An 18,501-nucleotide genomic window follows, 5' to 3' on the forward strand; every position below is an offset into this window, starting at 1 on the left:
CTGCTGCTCTAACCACTGACCAAACTGGCTAGGGCCTCATTCACCTCTTAACAACATTCCAGATGACCCTGGCCAGGTGGTTCAATTGGTTGGAGCATCGTCCTATATACGAAAAGGTTACAGGTTCGTTCCCTGGTCAGGGTGCAATTAATATTTATCTCTCACATTGAGGTTTCTCCTTCTCTCTCTCAAATCAATAAAAACATATCCTTGGGCGAGAATTTTAAAAAGTATTCCAGATGCCTCCCCCTCCCTGCAAAAAACAGGCAGAATGTAAGCACAAAAACTCTTGCAATCTGGCTCAGTGGTTGAGCGTTGACCTATGAACCAGGAGCCAGGGTTGCGACCTCTATCCCCAGTGTGGGGCGTGCAGGAACTAATCAATGACTGTCATTATTGATGTTGCTCTCTCCCTCTCAATTCCTCTCTGAAATCAATAAAAATGTATTTTTAAAATACATATATATGTATTTTTAAAAACTCTTGCAATCTTTCTAGTGCTATCCTACTACCTGACAAATAAGATTAAAAATTTTCTAAATAACTGCATTTTAAAATATGTTCTAAGACATAGCAAATTAATCACATTTATGCTTAGGTTAATCACACACACACACACACACACACATACATGCCCCATTAAAATAACAATAAAGAGACATTTTAAATGGAAACAAAACCACGCAAATAGAGGTGCAATCCAAAAGGTCCAAATCTGACTAATCAAAATACAAGAAAGAGAAAACAGCAGAAACAAGTTAATTTTGCAGAGCTAACGAATATAAATATCCAATAAGTGTGCTCATTAAATGATTAGTACAGTCACTGACAGAAGACCCATAGCAAGGAACATCAGGAGGAATAAAAGCTTCAACAAGCTTCCAGACAGGAAGGGGGTATCCTATACAAAGAATCAGGAAGCAAAATGGCACTTGACCTCTTAAAAGCAATACGGAAGGCTAGTAGAAGATGAAGAAATCGGAAGAATACTTTCACAATATGAGAGAAAATTATTTCCAACCTATAATTTATATCTATCTAGTCAAAACTATTAATCTGGTAAAAGTTGAATAAGATTTTCAGCACATAAAATGTCAATTTTTTAAAACTTTCCAAGTTATTTTTCTTCAGGAAGCACCAGAGGATGTGAATCATCAAAACAAAAAGCTAAGGAAGAAGGAAGCATGGGAAACAGAAAACAGGATCTACATGAAAGAGGCAGGCCCATCAAAGGGAAGTCCAAGACTGACTGCAAAGGAAATTTCTGAGATGACAGCTGTGCTGTAGACTAAAATGTCAATAATGCAGACAATCCAGATTGGAGAAGATGGCAACATGTAAGATATACGTCTCCTGTAGGAAGAAATGAAACTGATACTGAGAGACAATTCTCCATGGGTATGTTGCCTTTCTTTCTTGACATTGTGTAAACAGAGGCACTGGTTGCTTGTTCCAGACTGTCAAGGATGTCTGTACAGAAACTAGTCTTAGAAGACGGAAAGAGCATCTCCCTCTGGAACAAAGGGCAGGCATGCTTATCAAAACAAAAGATTCAGGTTCCCTAAATTCAGGCTGCTTCTCAATAATACAAGCCAATACATGTGCAGCTACCACCTGGCACTCCTCATATCACACTGATAAAATGGATTATCACCCAATGAATAAAATGGGCTACAAGTTTAATAAGGAATAGAATATATGCATAGTATCAGTACCTTCCCAACAGGTACTTATTAATTACAACAAGGAATATTTCAAGAGTAATTTCACCAGTGAAAAAACTTGTCAGACACAATTGTAATCAAGTGATCAAAATGAGTATCATCAGTAATGGGACAAACTGACTCATCAGTAATGGAACAAATTGAAATCAGAACTTGATAGGAAGAAGGAAAATAACACAGCATCATTTCTGATATTCCTACCAAAAATACATTAACTTGAATCTAGTCATGCGGAAACATCAAACATTTAAGGACACTATTTAAAAAAAAAATACTGCCTGTAATCCTTAAAAGTATTACGATCATGAAAACCAAAGAAAAATGAGGAAATAAGGAACTATTCCAGACTGGAGGAGACCAAGAGTCATAACAACTAAATACAACGTATTTCTGAACTGGATTCTTTAATAAAGTACATTATTAGGAAAGTTAGTAAAACTTGAATAGGGATATGAGGATTTAATAGTAAAAATATATCAGTATTACTTCCTATGCTTGTTGGCTATTTTGTGATTAACTAGGAAAATATTGTTATTTCTAAGAAAAACACAAAGTGTTTAGCAGTGATGGGACATCAGCAAACTTATTTCCAAATGGTTCAGAAAACAAGAAGTTCTTCTAATTTTAAATAAAACTAAAAGAAATCCCTTACTTCATCTAGATGGGTGATATTAAATTGCTGTGAGTTTTAAAAATTGAGAAAGTCTCCAGTAACTTAAGATTTCATCATAATTAAATTTTGCTCATAAATCTACTAACACCCAACTTTTAATTATCCTGTCAAAACATAATTAAGCACGTAAAAAATATAATTCAGTCACTTCTTCATATAAAAGGTTTGCTTATAAATTATGCATTTTTAACCATTCTTCTCAAGCTAATTACCTCCTGAATGCTTCATACCAATTAAAATAATGATTGAGTTTTAAAGAACTTTTCATGTTTAATGTGGAGACTGTTACTCACCAGGAATGAATACACTTGAAAGTACTATACTGAACCTTAATTACATTTATTTTTACTTAAGATGCAAATGCTAAATCTTTTCTCTTTCAAATCATTTCTCTTCATCTTATATATGATCACATGGTTAATGACCAAATTTTAAATATCTAGAAAGCATCCAAGTTGCACATTCTGAAAACATTGTAAAAAAAAAAAATAACTCCTATATGTGAATGCTCTGACACAACTGTCTGGTTTTAGACAAAGTTTAAGAATAGACCTAGAGTACTTTTAAAGTATCACCACAATCCATATATAATTTCTATTCCCAGCTCTCTAAAACAGGAACTACTGTTTTTTGTCTGTTCTCTCAACTGACCAGAAAGCTAGCACATGGTGGAGGTCAACAAATGTCTGCTGAGTTGGCCTTCCACTTCCCACTGCACTTTTTCCTTGGAAAATAATCTCATTATGCCACTTAGGAGAAGTTATGGTTATCTGTATACTGATCCTCTTTCCATAGGCCTAGATGCATCTTGAGAACAGGAGTCAGAGTTTACTGACTTCTTTTTAATTCCCCAAGCCACCAAATCTCACACAAAAGAGTAAGTATTAGTTGAAACCAGTGCACCTTTGATCTATGAACAAAACTGGAATAAAATCAGAGTCAGCATATCATCCATCCCATTTTCAGATGAAAAGAGCAAAAAATAACAAATGAATTACTAGATGCAAAACTGCAGAACTTAAGTTCAGATCTCATGATATTTATACTAAAAAAAAAAAGCTTTCCACTTAACTAACTTCTATGGTTTGGCCATGAACCAACCCATCACTTTTTTGCATTCTATGTGATGACTCATTACTCTCTGAGACATGCAATGCCTCCAAGCAAATGAACAACAAAAGTACATGATGTATACCTTGGATTTAAAGAACAGAACTCCAGCCCTAACCGGTTTGGCTCAGTGGATAAAGCGTCAGCCTGCGGACTCAAGGGTCCCAGGTTTGATTCTGGTCAAGGGCCTGTACCTTGGTTGCGGGTACATCCCTAGTAGGGAGTGTGCAGGAGGCAGCTGATCAATGTTTCTCTCTCATTGATGTTTCTAACTCTCTATCCCTCTCCCTTCCTCTCTGTAAAAAAAGAACAGAACTCCATTTGATACTCAAGAGAAATAAAATATTACCTAAGTAAAAAAAAAAAAAAAAACTATGAAAAAATAATGCAAATTCAGGCTCAGTAAATAATAAATGAATGACTGAAAAAAAATTTTAATTCACTGTACGATATGAAGTGGGGTAGCAAAACCAAGGGCACTAAGTGGGTCAATTTTATAATCTAATACTGCAAGAGTAGAAGATGAAAATATAAAGGAGTGACACTTCATGCTACATGCCCTCCTAACTGCCAAAGGTTTTCTATTGTATACCTGCTCGCCCTAAAGGAGTAAACTAGCTCATCTTTTCCTACTTTCAGGTCAGTATCACTTCCCTCAAAGGCAAGATGTTAACTAAAAAAGATAACAGGCCCAACAGGTGTGGCTCAGTGGTTGAGCATCAACCCTTGAACCAGGTCAAGGTTCGATTCCAGGTCAGGGCACATGCCCAGGTTGAGAGCTCAATCCCCAGTGTGGGGCAGCCGATCAATGATTCTCTCTTGTCATTGATGTTTCTATACCTCCCTCCTTCTCCCTTCCTCTATGAAATCAATAAAAAATAATTTAAAAAATAAAATTAAAAAGATAACAGAAAAAATGGGATGAGGATAAAAAGAGCACAAGTTTACAAACGAATTTAACTTAACCTAAGAAAATAAAAAGGAGACAGAAGAGTCAAAGACTTTAGGAATTAAAAAAATAACAAATATGCTGTATTTATAACAGCTCCAATAATGGATGAACCTGAAATATAGCAGATAACTATTTCTCAATTCCTCACTTTCCTTCAGTTGATGTGTTCCTATAGCCAGCAACATGATATTATACACACTGGTCAAAGACACTAAGTGGCTTATTTCCCCAAACTGAAATATTTTCCTCAAAGATTCAACACAGTATTCTTTTTTATTAGCACAAACTGAAAAAGATGCCAAATACAAAAATAGCATTTGGCAGACTCCTCTGGTTTGTTCATGTCAGAAACACTAAATTTCTCAGACTTAAGCAGTTGGGAAGGAGCTTCGTATTCTGAAATCTTATTTGAAAGTCCATACAGTTACAGTACGAGCAAACTTTTATTACAAGCAATACCTTCTTATTAAAAAATTAAAATTATAAAAAATTATATTGTTCTTTAGTTTTCATTGGAATATACTTTTGCCACTTAAAAGCAATAACTGGCACAGTTGGGGTTCTTTTAAATTATCATTGAAAATTAAGTTCCCTTTCTATGAATAATATTCACTACAGTCTTTGCTTATAAATACAAGATGGTAACTTTATGCTCCCAGGTAAGATTCTTTCTAAACAAAGCTTAAGCGCATCTGGAAAAGTATAAATCAACAGTAACATTTGGCATTTCAAGACACAGGAAATTAGAAATACCTCTAAATTCTTTCTTTATAGATGAACAAAAATCTGCTCTTCCCATAAGCAGCATGAGGTGACCTCTGAAAATGGCTCGCGCTAGCGCTATTCACTTGATGCAGAAAACCTCACAAAATCATACAAATCAAGAGATTCAAATCCTTGTGTTCACTTTAAGAGCATTCGTGAAACTGCCCAGACCATCAAAGGAATGCATATCCAAAAAGCACCAAGTATCTGAGGATGTCATTTTACAGAAGCAGTCTGTGCCATTCGTTGTTACAATGGTCAAGTTGGTAGGTGTGCCCAGGCCTAAACAGTGGGCTGGGCACAGGATGGGTGGGCCAAAAAGAGTGCTGAAACAGACAGTGGAATCTCAGAGGGAAGGCGGGGGTAGGTGGGTAGGTGGGTGGATGGGAAGAGATCAACCAAAGAAGTTGTATGCATATATGCATAACCCATGGATACAGACTGTAAGGTGGTGGAGGCCTGGGGTGTGGGGGAAAGGGGACTATAAGGGGTCAATGGGAGAAAAAAGGGGATATATGTAATACTTTCAACAATGAAGTTTTTTTTTTAATGCTGAATTTTTGCTGCACGTTCTGAAAAATACAGAGAGTAATGTTGAACTTAGGGTTTAGAGGTAGATTCTCTGGTCACTGAACACATTCAGATGAACAAAATTCCCAAGATGTAGCTCAGAACTCACAGAGCCATGGGCGGATTAAACCATACATGAGCTCTCCCTGCCACACTGAGATGATACTTAACTGAAAAAGAGCAAACTGTTCCTAAATCAGAAGAGGACGCTGCACAGGAAGAAAAAGATCCCAGAAGAAACTGAACAAACAAAACTTACAGCCTGGAAAATTCAGCATCAAATTGATGTTAATAAAAGTAAGAAAAGGAAAAAAAAATCTGAAAATATTAAACTCGGAAATCTAACAAAATAAGGCCATATGAGAATCTATGTATTTTCTCCACAATTCTGAAATACTTTTAACTACAATTACAAACACTGGAACATTTACTGATTGACTTCCCTTTTCATATTTACATTTTTCTATATACAAAGTATCCATAATGACGAAAAATGTTAAAGCACAGATGATCATACATGAAAATAAAAATTTAGGTTAGAAACCCCCACAGCCTAGGTAAGACATCGGAGGCCTTTCAACTGTGCTGCTGCACCTCTGCCTTACAGATGAAAGAAACCAATGACACTATATTCTAATTCAAAGGCAAGAGATATTAGAGTTCAATAAGCAGTAGCATATATGTCCTAAAGATAGATCATGGCAACTATAGTTAATAATACCATATTGCATATACAAAAGTTGCTAAGAGAGTAGATCTTAAAAGTTCTTATCACAAGAAAGAAAATTCTGTAACTATATGTGGTGACACACATTAACTTGATTTGTTTTTTTGTTAATCCTCACGGGAGGTTATTTTTCCCATTGATTTTTAGAGAGTGGAAAGGAGGGGGAGGGAAGGAGGGAGAGAGGGAGAGAGGGAGGGAGGGAGAGAGAGAGAGAGAGGGAGAGAGAGAGACATCAATGTGAGAGACACATCAATTGGTTGCCTCCCACGCAAGCCCTGGCTGGGGATCTAGCCTAAAACCGAGGTGCATGCCCTTGACCACAATTGAACCTGTGACCCTTTAGTCTGTGGGCTGACTAACTACTGAGCCAAACCAGCTAGGGCCACATTAACTCGACTTATTATGGTGATAATTTTTCAGTATATACAAATATCAATCATTACATTGTACCTAAAGTAACATAATTTGTATGTCAATTATATCTCAATAATAAAGAAATAAGTAGTAGTACATAAATGCATCATAGCTTCTCTATATACCCCAATGTCTTAATAGTAACATAAGCATTACAACATGTACAGAGGCAAGGAAAAAACACAATGGAAATTCAGTTAAATGGTACATATTACACTAAATATACACCAGGGGTGTATACCAGACAAAATTCAGTTATAAAAAACAGTGCCACAGCCATGGCCAGGTGGCTCAGTTGCTTGGAGTGTCATCCCATACATCAAAAGGTTGCAGGTTCAATACCCTGTGAAGGCACATACCTAGGTTGTAGGTTCAATTCCCGGTCAGGGTTCATACAGAAGGCAACCAATTGATGTTTCATTCCATCTCCCTTCCTCTCTCTCTGAAATCAATTAAAAAATAAGTTTAATGGGCATAGGACCTGAATAAACACTTGTCCAATAGACATATAAAAAAAAAATGCTCAACTTCACTAATCATCAGAAAGATGCAAATTAAAACTATCATAAGGTATCACCTCCCATCAATAAATCACTGGTGAAGATTTGGAAAAAAGGAAACACTAATACAATGCAAGTGGGAGTGCAGATTGGTGCAGCCATTATGGAAAACAGTATGAAGTTTCCTCAAAAAATTAAAAACAGGGATCAAAGTCCCCTGACCTAGTAGCGCTGTGTAATAAAGGACCTTTCCTGATTCAAAAAAAAATAAAAATAAAAATAAAAAATAAAAAAAATAAAAATAAAAACAGCCCTAGCCAGTTTGGCTCGGTGGATAGAGCGTCGGCATGCGGACTGAAGGGTCCCAGGTTCGATTCCGGTCAAGGGCATGTACCTTGGTTGCGGGCACATCCCCAGTAGGGGGTGTGCAAGAGACAGCTGATCGATGTTTCTCTCTCATCGATGTTTCTAACTCTCTATCTCTCTCCCTTCCTCCCTGTAAAAAATCAATAAAATATATTTTTTTAAAAATTAAAAACAAAACTGTGATCCCACCTCTGGGAATGTATCCTAAGAATCCCAAAACACCAATCAGAAAGAATAAATGCAGTCCTATATTCACAGCAGCATTATTTGCAATAGCTAAGATCTGGAAATAGCCCAAGTGCCCATCAGTAGATGAGTTGATAAAAAAGCTGTGGTACATTTACACCATGGAATACTATGCAGCTGTAAATAGGAAGGATCTCTTGCCCTTTGTGACATCATGAAGGGGCCGGGAGAGTTTTATGCTAAGTGAAATAAGCCAATTAGAGAAACATAAATATCACATGATCTCACTTATATTTGGAATCTAATGAATAAAATAAAATGACAAAACAGGTCCAGAGGCTTGGATACATGGAACAGACTGATAGATCTCAGAGGGGAGAGGGTGGGGGAGATAGGAAGAGATCAACTAAAGAACATATATGCATATTTTTAGCCCATGGACACAGACCATAATGTGGTGAAGGCCTGGGGTGAGGTGAGATCTGGGTGGAGGGGAACAAAGGAAGAGGGCAATGGGGTTCATCTATAATACAGTCAACAATAAAAAAAATTTTTAAAAGAAAAAAAACTATTTTTAAAATGGGCAAAGGATCTGAATACATACTTCTCCAAAGAGGACATACAGATAGCCAATCCTATATAATAAAACCCCAATATGCAAATCGACCGAACAGCAGAACAACTGGCAGAACAACCGGTTGCTATGATGTGCACTGATCACCAGGGGGCAGACGCTCAATGCAGAAGCTGCCCCCAGCCTGCATGCCCCGAGGTGGCGGTGTGCAGGCAGGAGCCAGTGAGCGGGCGGCGCCAGGCCAACCAAGGCAGGTGCGAGCGGGGGCCCCAATCGCCCCACCGGTCACCCCACAGATCGGCCCTGATCACCAGCCAGGCCTAGGGACCCTACCCATGCACAAATTTCATGCACTGGGCCTCTAGTAGACATATAAAAAGATGTTCGACAGTCACTAGTTATCAGAGAAATGCAAATTAATAAAACAATGAGCTATCACCTCACACCAGTCAGAATGGCTACCATCAATAAATCAACAAACAACAAGTATTGGAGAGAATGTGGAGAAAGAAAACCCTCCTGTACTGTTGGTGGAAATACAAATTGGTGCACTGCTATGGAAAATAGTATGGAGTTACCTCAAAAAATTAAAAATGGGCCCTGGCCAGATGGCTCAGTTGGCTGGAGTATGGTCCTGTACACCAAAAGATTGCAATATTTCTTAAACATGACACCAAAAGCACAATCAACAAAAGAAAAAAATACATAATTTGAACTTCATCAAAACTAAAAACTTTTGTGCACCAAAGAACACTATCAAGAAAGTGAAACGACAGCCCACAGAATAGGATAAAATATTTGTAAGTAATTTATCTAGTAAGGGTCTGCTATCCAAAATAAAGAACTCTCACAACTCAACAACAAAAAGGTCAACAACACAATTAAAAAAGTGAACAAAGGAGAAAAAAAAAAAAAGAACTTGAGCAGACATTTCTCTGAAGATACACCAATGGTCAATAAACACAGGAAAAGAGCTCAACATTATTAGTCATTAGGGAAATACAAGGCAAAACCACAATGACATACCACTTCACATCCACTACAATGCTGTAACTTTCTTTTTTTATCAGAAAATAACACATATTGTCAAAGATGTAGAGAAACTGGAACGCTCATACACCACTGGTAGGAATGTACATAGTATAACCACGGTGGGAAAATGTTTGGAAGTCCCTCAAAAAGTTAAAAATTAAGTTACCACATGACCCAGAAATTCTACTCCTGGTCATATACCCAGGAGAATTAGAAATTTATGTTTACACAAAAGCTTGCATACAAATGTTCATAAGCAGCATAATTCATATTAACCTAAAGATGGAAACAACCCAAATGTGTGGATAAACAAAATATGTAACATCCACATAATGGAATATTATTCAGCCATCAAGTAGAAGGAAGTACTGAAACACATTACAACATAATCGTTGAAGACATTATTATGCTAGGTGAAATAAGTCAGACAAAAAGGTCACATATTATGCTTCCATTTGCATGAACTGTCCAGAATAGACAAATCTATAGAGACAGAAAGTAATTGAGTGGTTGCCAGGGAGTACAGGGAGTGGAGTGACTGTTCAGTAAGTACACGTTTTCTCTGGGGTGATGAAATCTTCTGGAGATTTGGTGATGGTTGCACAACTGCAAATATATTAAAAACCACTGGACTTTACACTTTAAAATGTAAAATTGTAAGTTCTGTTATATAAATGTTTCCTAAATTTAAAAAAAAATTTTAATCACTGAAATAACAATTGTTACTTTGGAAAGGTAGAGAGGGGACCAGACCAGGATTAGAGTAGTAGACAAAGAGGCCCTGATTTAATTGATATATTTTGAGTCAAAAGAGCCTATGTCCAAATAAAATTAAATAATAAACTGAATTAATCCAATTTTAAACTATTTTTTAAAAATCATGTTAATAACGCTAGAGATACAGTCTTAAATCAATCATAAAAAGAAGAAAAGGCCGGGGTATAAAGCCTTGTCATTATCAGTGGTTCTCAACCTTCCTAATGCCGCGATCCTTTAATACAGTTCCTCATGTTGTGGTGACCCCCAACCATGAAATTATTTTCTTTGCTACTTCATAACTGTAATTTTGCTACTGTTATGAATCGTAATGTAAATATCTGATATGCTATATGTATTTTCCTGTGGGCGCGACCCACAGGTTGAGAACCGCTGATATAGATAAAAGGCTAAGTGTCTGTCCTTCCCTCCGACTGGTCACTATGACGCACACTGACCACCAGAGGGCAGATGCTCAATGGTCATTTACAAAGAAATGGCACCACAAACCTGGTGGCAACAAATCAACACTCAGCTTTCCCCAAGTGGGACACAGGCCCTGCCACCACCCCGGAGTGACACCCCACCAAATCGCAACCAACAATGCCGAGACCCCATGGTGCAAAATACGGCCCACAGCCCAGCCCGGAAATGGTCGCTGTGGGTGGTGCCGGGTAATGACATCATGTAGCAACACCCGGCTTCCTCTCCCTAGCAACTAGCCTCCTTGGAGTTTCTTCAGCCAGGAACCCGACTTGCTTTATAGCCAGGTGCAAACATTTTACAGTTCAACCAAATGTTTGTGAAGCGTTTTCCTGTGCCTCATCTCATTTGATCCTCACAGAAGTCCTGGAGTAGGTAGATGGGAGACTTAGTAGAATCCTATTTTCTTTTCATTAGCAAAACAAGGAGATTTAGAAAGTTTAGAAAGTTTAGAAACTTGACCTGACTGAAAAGAAGAAATGGTGGACCTTGAAAATGACTTCAGGTTTTCTCACTGTGCAGAATATAGTCAATGTGCCTCATCTCATTTGATCCTCACAGAAGTCCTGGAGTAGGTAGATGGGAGACTTAGTAGAATCCTATTTTCTTTTCATTAGCAAAACAAGGAGATTTAGAAAGTTTAGAAAGTTTAGAAACTTGACCTGACTGAAAAGAAGAAATGGTGGACCTTGAAAATGACTTCAGGTTTTCTCACTGTGCAGAATATAGTCAAACATTGTTGCAGTTAAATATTTCATCCTTTGTTCCCCCTGCGTGATCTACAATAATAATGTGCTTCGTGTTGACATTTACTGCTGTGTTGCTTACAATTATCTGAAAGAGAAGTTGGGGTGCTTCTTGCCCAGGCTGGAAAAGTTTAGCTAAATCAGAAAGTAGGTCTAATTAAGCAAGTTTATCTATATATATATATAAGGCTAATTTGACTCTCACATGCGCAATACAGTGGGGCCTTGACTTACGAGTGTCCCGACTAATGAGTTTTTTGAGATACCAGCTGTCTCTCGGCCGATTTTTTGCATTGAGTTGATAGAGTAATTTGAGTTAACGAGCTCCTTAACGAGCTCAGTCTTGGAACGAATTAAACTCATAAGTCAAGGCCCCACTGTACATATAAAGCTCTCACTGGTGCCAATCGCACACGTGTGTTTCAATCTGTCATTGTTGATCATGAATTTTGTTGACACTACTATTATAGAGAAAGGGCGAGTAGCGATATTAAAATATTTCTTCTAATTAATTTCCTTTCAATGTGCATGAATCCGTGCACGGGGTCACTAGTATTTAGAATAAAAACTTTTAAGGGAGAAGAGAAAGAATTATTATTCAAGATCTATCTTCTGCTAAAGTCTTGTGATACTAAATATTGCAAAAGGCTGGCATCCTTGTTGGCTTTCCCTATTTAATCTTGTTTTGTAGATTCTGGAAGTTCCTAACAATGCATCTACTTACTTCTATTCAAAGTTGTCAGTGGGTAAATAGACAAAGCCAAATAACGGTCAGCAAAAATGACAAAAGAAAAAATAGTACCATGTTACATTTAGTTCAAACTCCACTAAATCAGAATTTACAAAAGAGGCTCTTCAAAGCAATCAAATGGGAACACAACGAGGCTGTCAAGTCCATGAGTTAATTACTTATCACTGATTTCCTAGCATAGACAAATACTCATTCAAGAAATATTTATTGAGCAAGCAAAATATATATAATAAAAACTTTTAAATGCTGTGAGTCATAAGTTCAATTGTTTTACTCAACAAAACACAGGGGACACAGGAAAAAAAAAAGAACACTATTCCTACCTGAACAGAATCTTAGTTTAGCAGAATCAAAGGTAAGCTTGAGTATACTGTGTTTTGTTTTGTTTTTTACTCAAAAGAGCCTCATTTTTTATAAATTTAGCTTTGGTTCTGTGCTTGTGCCTTCCATACGTTCAACAATTCCCTGCGCCTCAGTGAGGAAAGCACACCTGACCTGTCACATCCAGCACAGGGGACCCACCACAGGCCCCGCTGGCATGTGTTTTCGTTTTAGACAACAGCATTAGAACTTCAGGTCTCACCACAGGAATCCCTCGAACTCAGCCAGGGCACAGGCCCCATGCAGATTCTGGTGCTCTCCCAACCTTCCTGGTATAAAGGTAAGCAATTCTACTAACCAGGGTTTCAGGACAGCCTAGTTTTTGTTAGAGGTTGTACTGGAGGACAGCCTTGGACAATATGTCAAATGCTGGACCCTGTAAATGCCTGAAGACACCATCCCCGGAAGAGCTCTTATCTGATTTTTTTTAAAACAGGAAATCTCCCTTGCTCACTTTCTAAGAAGCTGCAGATCAGCTCAGGCAATTGATGAGCATCCTGCTCTAAGTGAAAGTAACTGATCTGCCATTTGTGAAACAGGACTGTCAATTGTCAGTAGCATCTACATTAAATATACTGAACAAATGAAAAGCATTGAACTACTTCATTTACCTATATACATAAATCTACAAACTCTTCAAATTTGGAAAACTACTTCATGGTTTTCAAGTAGATATTTTCTACAACTTACTAAAAAGTACCTATTTATTCATTTAACAAATATTTACTGAATGCCTGTTTTGTCCCAGGCACTGTTCCAGGTGCTAGCAATGGAGAGACAAAAACTCCCTGCCCTCATGGAGCTCATATACCAGGGGAAGGAGATAGGCACAGAAATAAATGTCATGTTAAATAAAAGTACAAGCAAAGAAGAGAGTGAACAAAGGGCAGAAGTATGTTACTACTTTACATAGATCAAAAAGGGGTCATCAAGACGGTGACATTTGAGAAAAAGCCTGAAGGAGGTAAAGATCCAGTCACACAACTACTATCTGGGAATGAGTGCTTCTGGCAGAAGGCACAGGCAATGCAAAGTAACAAGGTCCTGCGGCAGAAGTATGCCTGGTATGTTGAAGAAAAGAAGGTTAAGTGGCTGCAGTAGAATGAGTGTGGGAGAGGGAAGAAGTAGAAGCTACATCACTTGCAGCCTGTAGGCAATATGAAGTCTTGAGTGTTCTGAACAGAAAGGTGACATGATCTGACTTAGATTTTTAGCCCTGGCCAGTAGCTCAGTTGGTTAGAGCATCATCCTGATGCACCAAGTTTGAGGGTTCAATTCCCAGGCAGGGCACATACAAAAATCAACTAATGAAAGCATAAATAAGTGGAACAATAAATCAATGTCTGCCGAAACCGGTTTGGCTCAGTGGATAGGGCGTCGGCCTGCGGACTGAAGGGTCCCAGGTTCGATTCCGGTCGAAGGCATGTACCTGGGTTGCGGGCACATCCCCAGTGGGAGATGTGCAGGAGGCAGCTGATCAATGATGTTTCTCTAATAATAAATCAATGTCTGGATCTCCCTCCTCTCTCTCTCTCTAAAAAAAGTTAATAAAAAAGATATAGACTGTATGTTGTATATATCAAAAAGGTTTAAAAGTATAAATACCAGATATATATTCAAAATGATTAGACAATTTTAAGTTTCTTTGTATTTTCTAATAATCTTTCAACAATGCGCATGTATTCTATGGCTTTTATTAAATAGGAGTTTTAAATCTTAATATAATTTCAGTGATTACATTTTTATGAAACTAGCTGGGAATAAGCCATGACTCTATTATCTCCTTATAAACCTTTCAATGCAATTTTTAATGACTTCTGGAATATCTTTGTTGATAGAAAGAAAAAAAAGGAAGCCATTAATGATAGTTCTCCTGGTATTCAAAAGAGAAATAATTCAGATAAAATATTAAGGTAAATTCCTAATTTCTGTTCTGAACAAATCCATGTTATTGGATAATTTTGCTCCATATCCCAATAATGAGCAATGGAATTTTACTATGTATGTGAATTATCACTCACAAAAATCAGTAACTTTCTTTTATCTAAAAAATAGGGAAAAAATGTAAATACAAACAAGATGGTTTTTCAATCTTAATTAAGGAAAGTAACAACTATAAATTTATTTCATCTACCAAAATATTAAAGCAAATATAAAATTCTTCGCCCTAGTGGGTAGCTCAGTTGGTCAGTGTCATCCAAATTTGCAAGGTTGTAGATTTGATGCCCAGACAGGGCATAAGAATCAGCCAAGGAATGCATACATAAGTGGGACAACGAATGGATGTTTGAATCGATGTTTGTCTCTCTTTCTCTCTCTCTAAGAAACAATAAATAAATTAAAAAATAAAATTCTTCTATTTGTAAAGCTGTAGATTCTAAGTTAATCAAAAATGTGTGTAGTTTTTTAAATTTCTGGACACTTCCTAGATTAGGCATAGATGTTTACATTAATAAATGATGAAAAGAAACATTGGTCTTACATGTATCTCAAAAAAAATCTTTAACGATTACTAAGTTCTTTTTTTATAATCAGGTAAGTATCAGCAAATTATAGTCATAACTTTCTATCATCACATTTTAGAAAAAAATTGTTTCTAGAGATTGAATAAAACAAAAACCTAAAATTTTACTACAGATGATTTTGAAGTTTCTGTTAACCACATTAGTAACATGGACAACTACCACTTACAATCCTGCTCTGCTTTCCCTGTAGATGTTTGTGCTCATACAATGTCTGTTCACTTCTAATGCTGATAATATATCTGAAGGATATTTTTATAACACAGAAACAATTTAAAGAGTACAATGGTTTTCAGAAAGACTACACAATCATTTCCCTCCTTTGTCAATTTCACACACTATAACCCACATTTAGAACATACTTATTTTTCTTAAATTTTGGATACCCCTTTGCATAAAACCAGCTACTTAACACATTGTGCACCAGTAGTTTTATTGCCCAGTGGCCAGATAAGTTTCTATGGAACAAGTACGAAAAACGTTTTACAAAATATCATACTTTAAAAAGACATTAGCTTGTAAGAACATGTAATAAATAACTTCAAAATGCAATGGGTATTTAATTTTAAGGCATGCCTTTCGCATTTATGTAAAACACTATGTAATATGAAAACACGAGAATGCCCGTGATCCGCCCGCAATGTTAAAAACACTGAGCAAAAAAACTGTTACCTTTTGTTACATATGATCAACAGATCTGTCCTTTTTCTGCTTTACAAACAAAAATTACATTTCCACAAAATAAAATCAGTGTCGGGTTAGTTAAACTAGTGGTTAGGGCATGATGCTATAAGGCTAAATTAACCACTTGGTCACTGATCCCACCAATTAACTGTCATCTATTGCAGGGTCAGAGGCAGCATCAAAACCCCTGCTGGTCAATTCTTTGGATTGCAAGGACAGCCGGCCAAACGTGCAGCTAGGTCAGCACAAATCACTATCATCATGTTCTATTTATCAACTTTACAACAACAGTTCATGTAAGAGCTGCCATCTGGAAAGAACACCAACAATATACCCACTGGATCCTACAACAGATGAGAATCTAAGGTAAAAATGTAAAATCTTTTTTAGATGCTAAAACTGAACAAATATTTTAAAATCCAAATCCACTTCTATTAATCAATATTTATACTTTGAATTTCAAAATGCCACCACTAAATTCTGAGTCCCCCTGCTGAGACAGGGTGTGTAGGTATAGAAAGACAACCATCACTGATCTCTTTAACCTCTCAGCTTTGTTAATCCAGGTACTTGCACCTTTACGTAACAACTGTAACCTACGAGGAACTATACCTTGAAATTACAATAAAAATTATCTTCCAAAGAGAGACAAATCTGTTTCTTCCCTTTACTCACTGATAATTAAGCTTAACTACAAACTGTTGCCCACCCTCAATTTCTCTCTGACCTTTAACTCTTTCCAGTAGCTCGCTGCCCACGCCAATAAAATGACCCCTTCAGTGCCTCTCCTGCAGGATGTGAATTCCCTGAGACAGCACAGCTGCTTCCAATCCTCCTCCCACCTGAAGTCCATCACAGAGCATAAGCTGCACAGCATACAGTATTTATTAGCTCACAGAGCAGCTTCTCCTACTAACTGCACTATGCAATTCTGCAGACACTAGGTGCCTATCAACCCTTGACACAGGGCCAGGCCATAGGCCACAGAACACTTCTGACTACATTTAGTGGAAATTGAGCAACTGAACCTTTGAATCTCTCCTACCCCACTCAGTATCAGAAAAGCACCCTACAAACATGGACAACTGTATTTTTTGTATGAATCTCTGACCCAAGAAAATCCAAGAAATATTCTTGGGTCAGAGCACCAGCCATACTTTCAACTGCCTCTTTGGATTGTGCCTGGTTCATTCTACAATAAAAATATTCTCTACAAGATAATACAGAGTTCATTGCATTGCAAGTAAAATCTCACAATACCGTCCTTGATTGACCACGTGGTCCTTACGAAATTTATGAACCTACACATTTTAACACCTTTTTAAAAAATTTAAACTAAGACTTGAGAATGCTTCCCAATATCTGATGTTAAAAAGGAGAAATGGAGATGTGGGCGGGGGGGGTGGGGGGGAGACCCTAGTGTAGGAACAATTTAACCTACTTCTTCCATTTCCACCTTCATGCCAAGTGAATTTAAGTGGGAAGGGGAAAAAATGGAGGTAGACCCTGTGATTCAGAAGCAACCATAAAGAAAACAAAAGATGCTGAATTTCCAACCTGTGCGTTTTAACCTATTCTTTCAAATAATTTTCAAAGGATTTTTTTTTAACCCACAGAGTCGTTGGCCTCACCCAGGCGCAGCGGCGCCTAATCGCACTCAGCAGCCCTGTCCTCCCTGCCGCAGACGCAGCGCTCGCACAGGGTCCCTACGCCGGCCCGGCACCACGGGGACATGGAAGCCTGAGGACCAGCCCCGATGCGCTCAGCCACAGTCACAATCCCGTTCCCACCGGAAAACCAGTGACCGAGCCCAGCGGGGTGGGGGCGGGGAGGGGATCCCGCAGCTCCGCGGCCCCGCAGGGAGGGAAGCAGCACAACTTCCAACAGGAGACAACTGCTCTTCCTGCATCCCGACGAGAAGCGGACACACAGCATCCCCCCAACCCCCCCCCCAACGATGCTCCGCTATTGATTTCTGTCTCTCCAGAGTGCGGTGCAGGGCAGACCTCCCCTGCAGGGGCGGGGCGTACTCTACTGCCGTGAACTGTGAAGGGCAGCCCATTAGTGGGTCACGAAAACAGTTGAAAGTGGGTCACAATCTGCATTTTAAAAGCAGAAATGAAAATAGAAACATCAGAGTGCATTGTATGTAGCTAGACTAAACATTGCTGAGAAGTCCCCCCTCTATTTTACACACACACATACACACACACGCGCGCACACACACACACACACACACACACACGCGCGCGCGCGCACGCACGCAGAGGCATTCACATCAATAGAAAACGGAGGCACTTCGCTTGGCAACGGCATCGCTCCTTCTAAAACACCCTCCAGGGCCTGAGGGCGGGGGGGAACCATCACTCCCCAACACCCCTGCCGCCCAGGGGAGCAGGATTCTGTCAAACAGAAAATGCCACCGTCCGCTCCTCCCTCTGCCCCCGACACACGGACCGGCACCGCGTGCGGGGGCGACCGAGGGCAGAGGAGCGACGAGGCGGGGACACCACACACCCCCAGTTCGCGGCTTTTAAACGTGTTTTTTAAAGCTGCACTGTCCTCCAACCGGAGGGTTCTCGCGC

General features: G+C 38.5%; 1 protein-coding gene across 13 annotated transcripts in view; it reads right to left on the reverse strand.

Annotated features, from left to right (window-relative positions):
• ABI2 (abl-interactor 2) overlaps positions 1 to 18,297 on the reverse strand; it is a 66,395-nt gene extending 48,098 nt beyond the window's left edge. For 11 of the 13 annotated variants that reach the window (XM_014546111.1, XM_014546112.1, XM_014546110.1 and 8 more), the window contains exon 1: positions 16,644 to 16,784. In XM_014546111.1, the coding sequence (XP_014401597.1) occupies positions 16,644 to 16,769 (126 nt within the window). In that variant the 5' untranslated portion in view covers positions 16,770 to 16,784. Of the gene's footprint in view, positions 1 to 16,643; positions 16,785 to 18,193 lie in introns of those variants that run through there. The other 2 variants (XM_014546103.1, XM_005874244.2) reach the window with 2 other exon arrangements.
• Positions 18,298 to 18,501: the final 204 nt, after the last annotated feature.

The sequence above is a fragment of the Myotis brandtii genome, unplaced genomic scaffold, assembly GCF_000412655.1.
Source record: "Myotis brandtii unplaced genomic scaffold, ASM41265v1 scaffold43, whole genome shotgun sequence".
Lineage (NCBI taxonomy): Eukaryota > Metazoa > Chordata > Mammalia > Chiroptera > Vespertilionidae > Myotis > Myotis brandtii.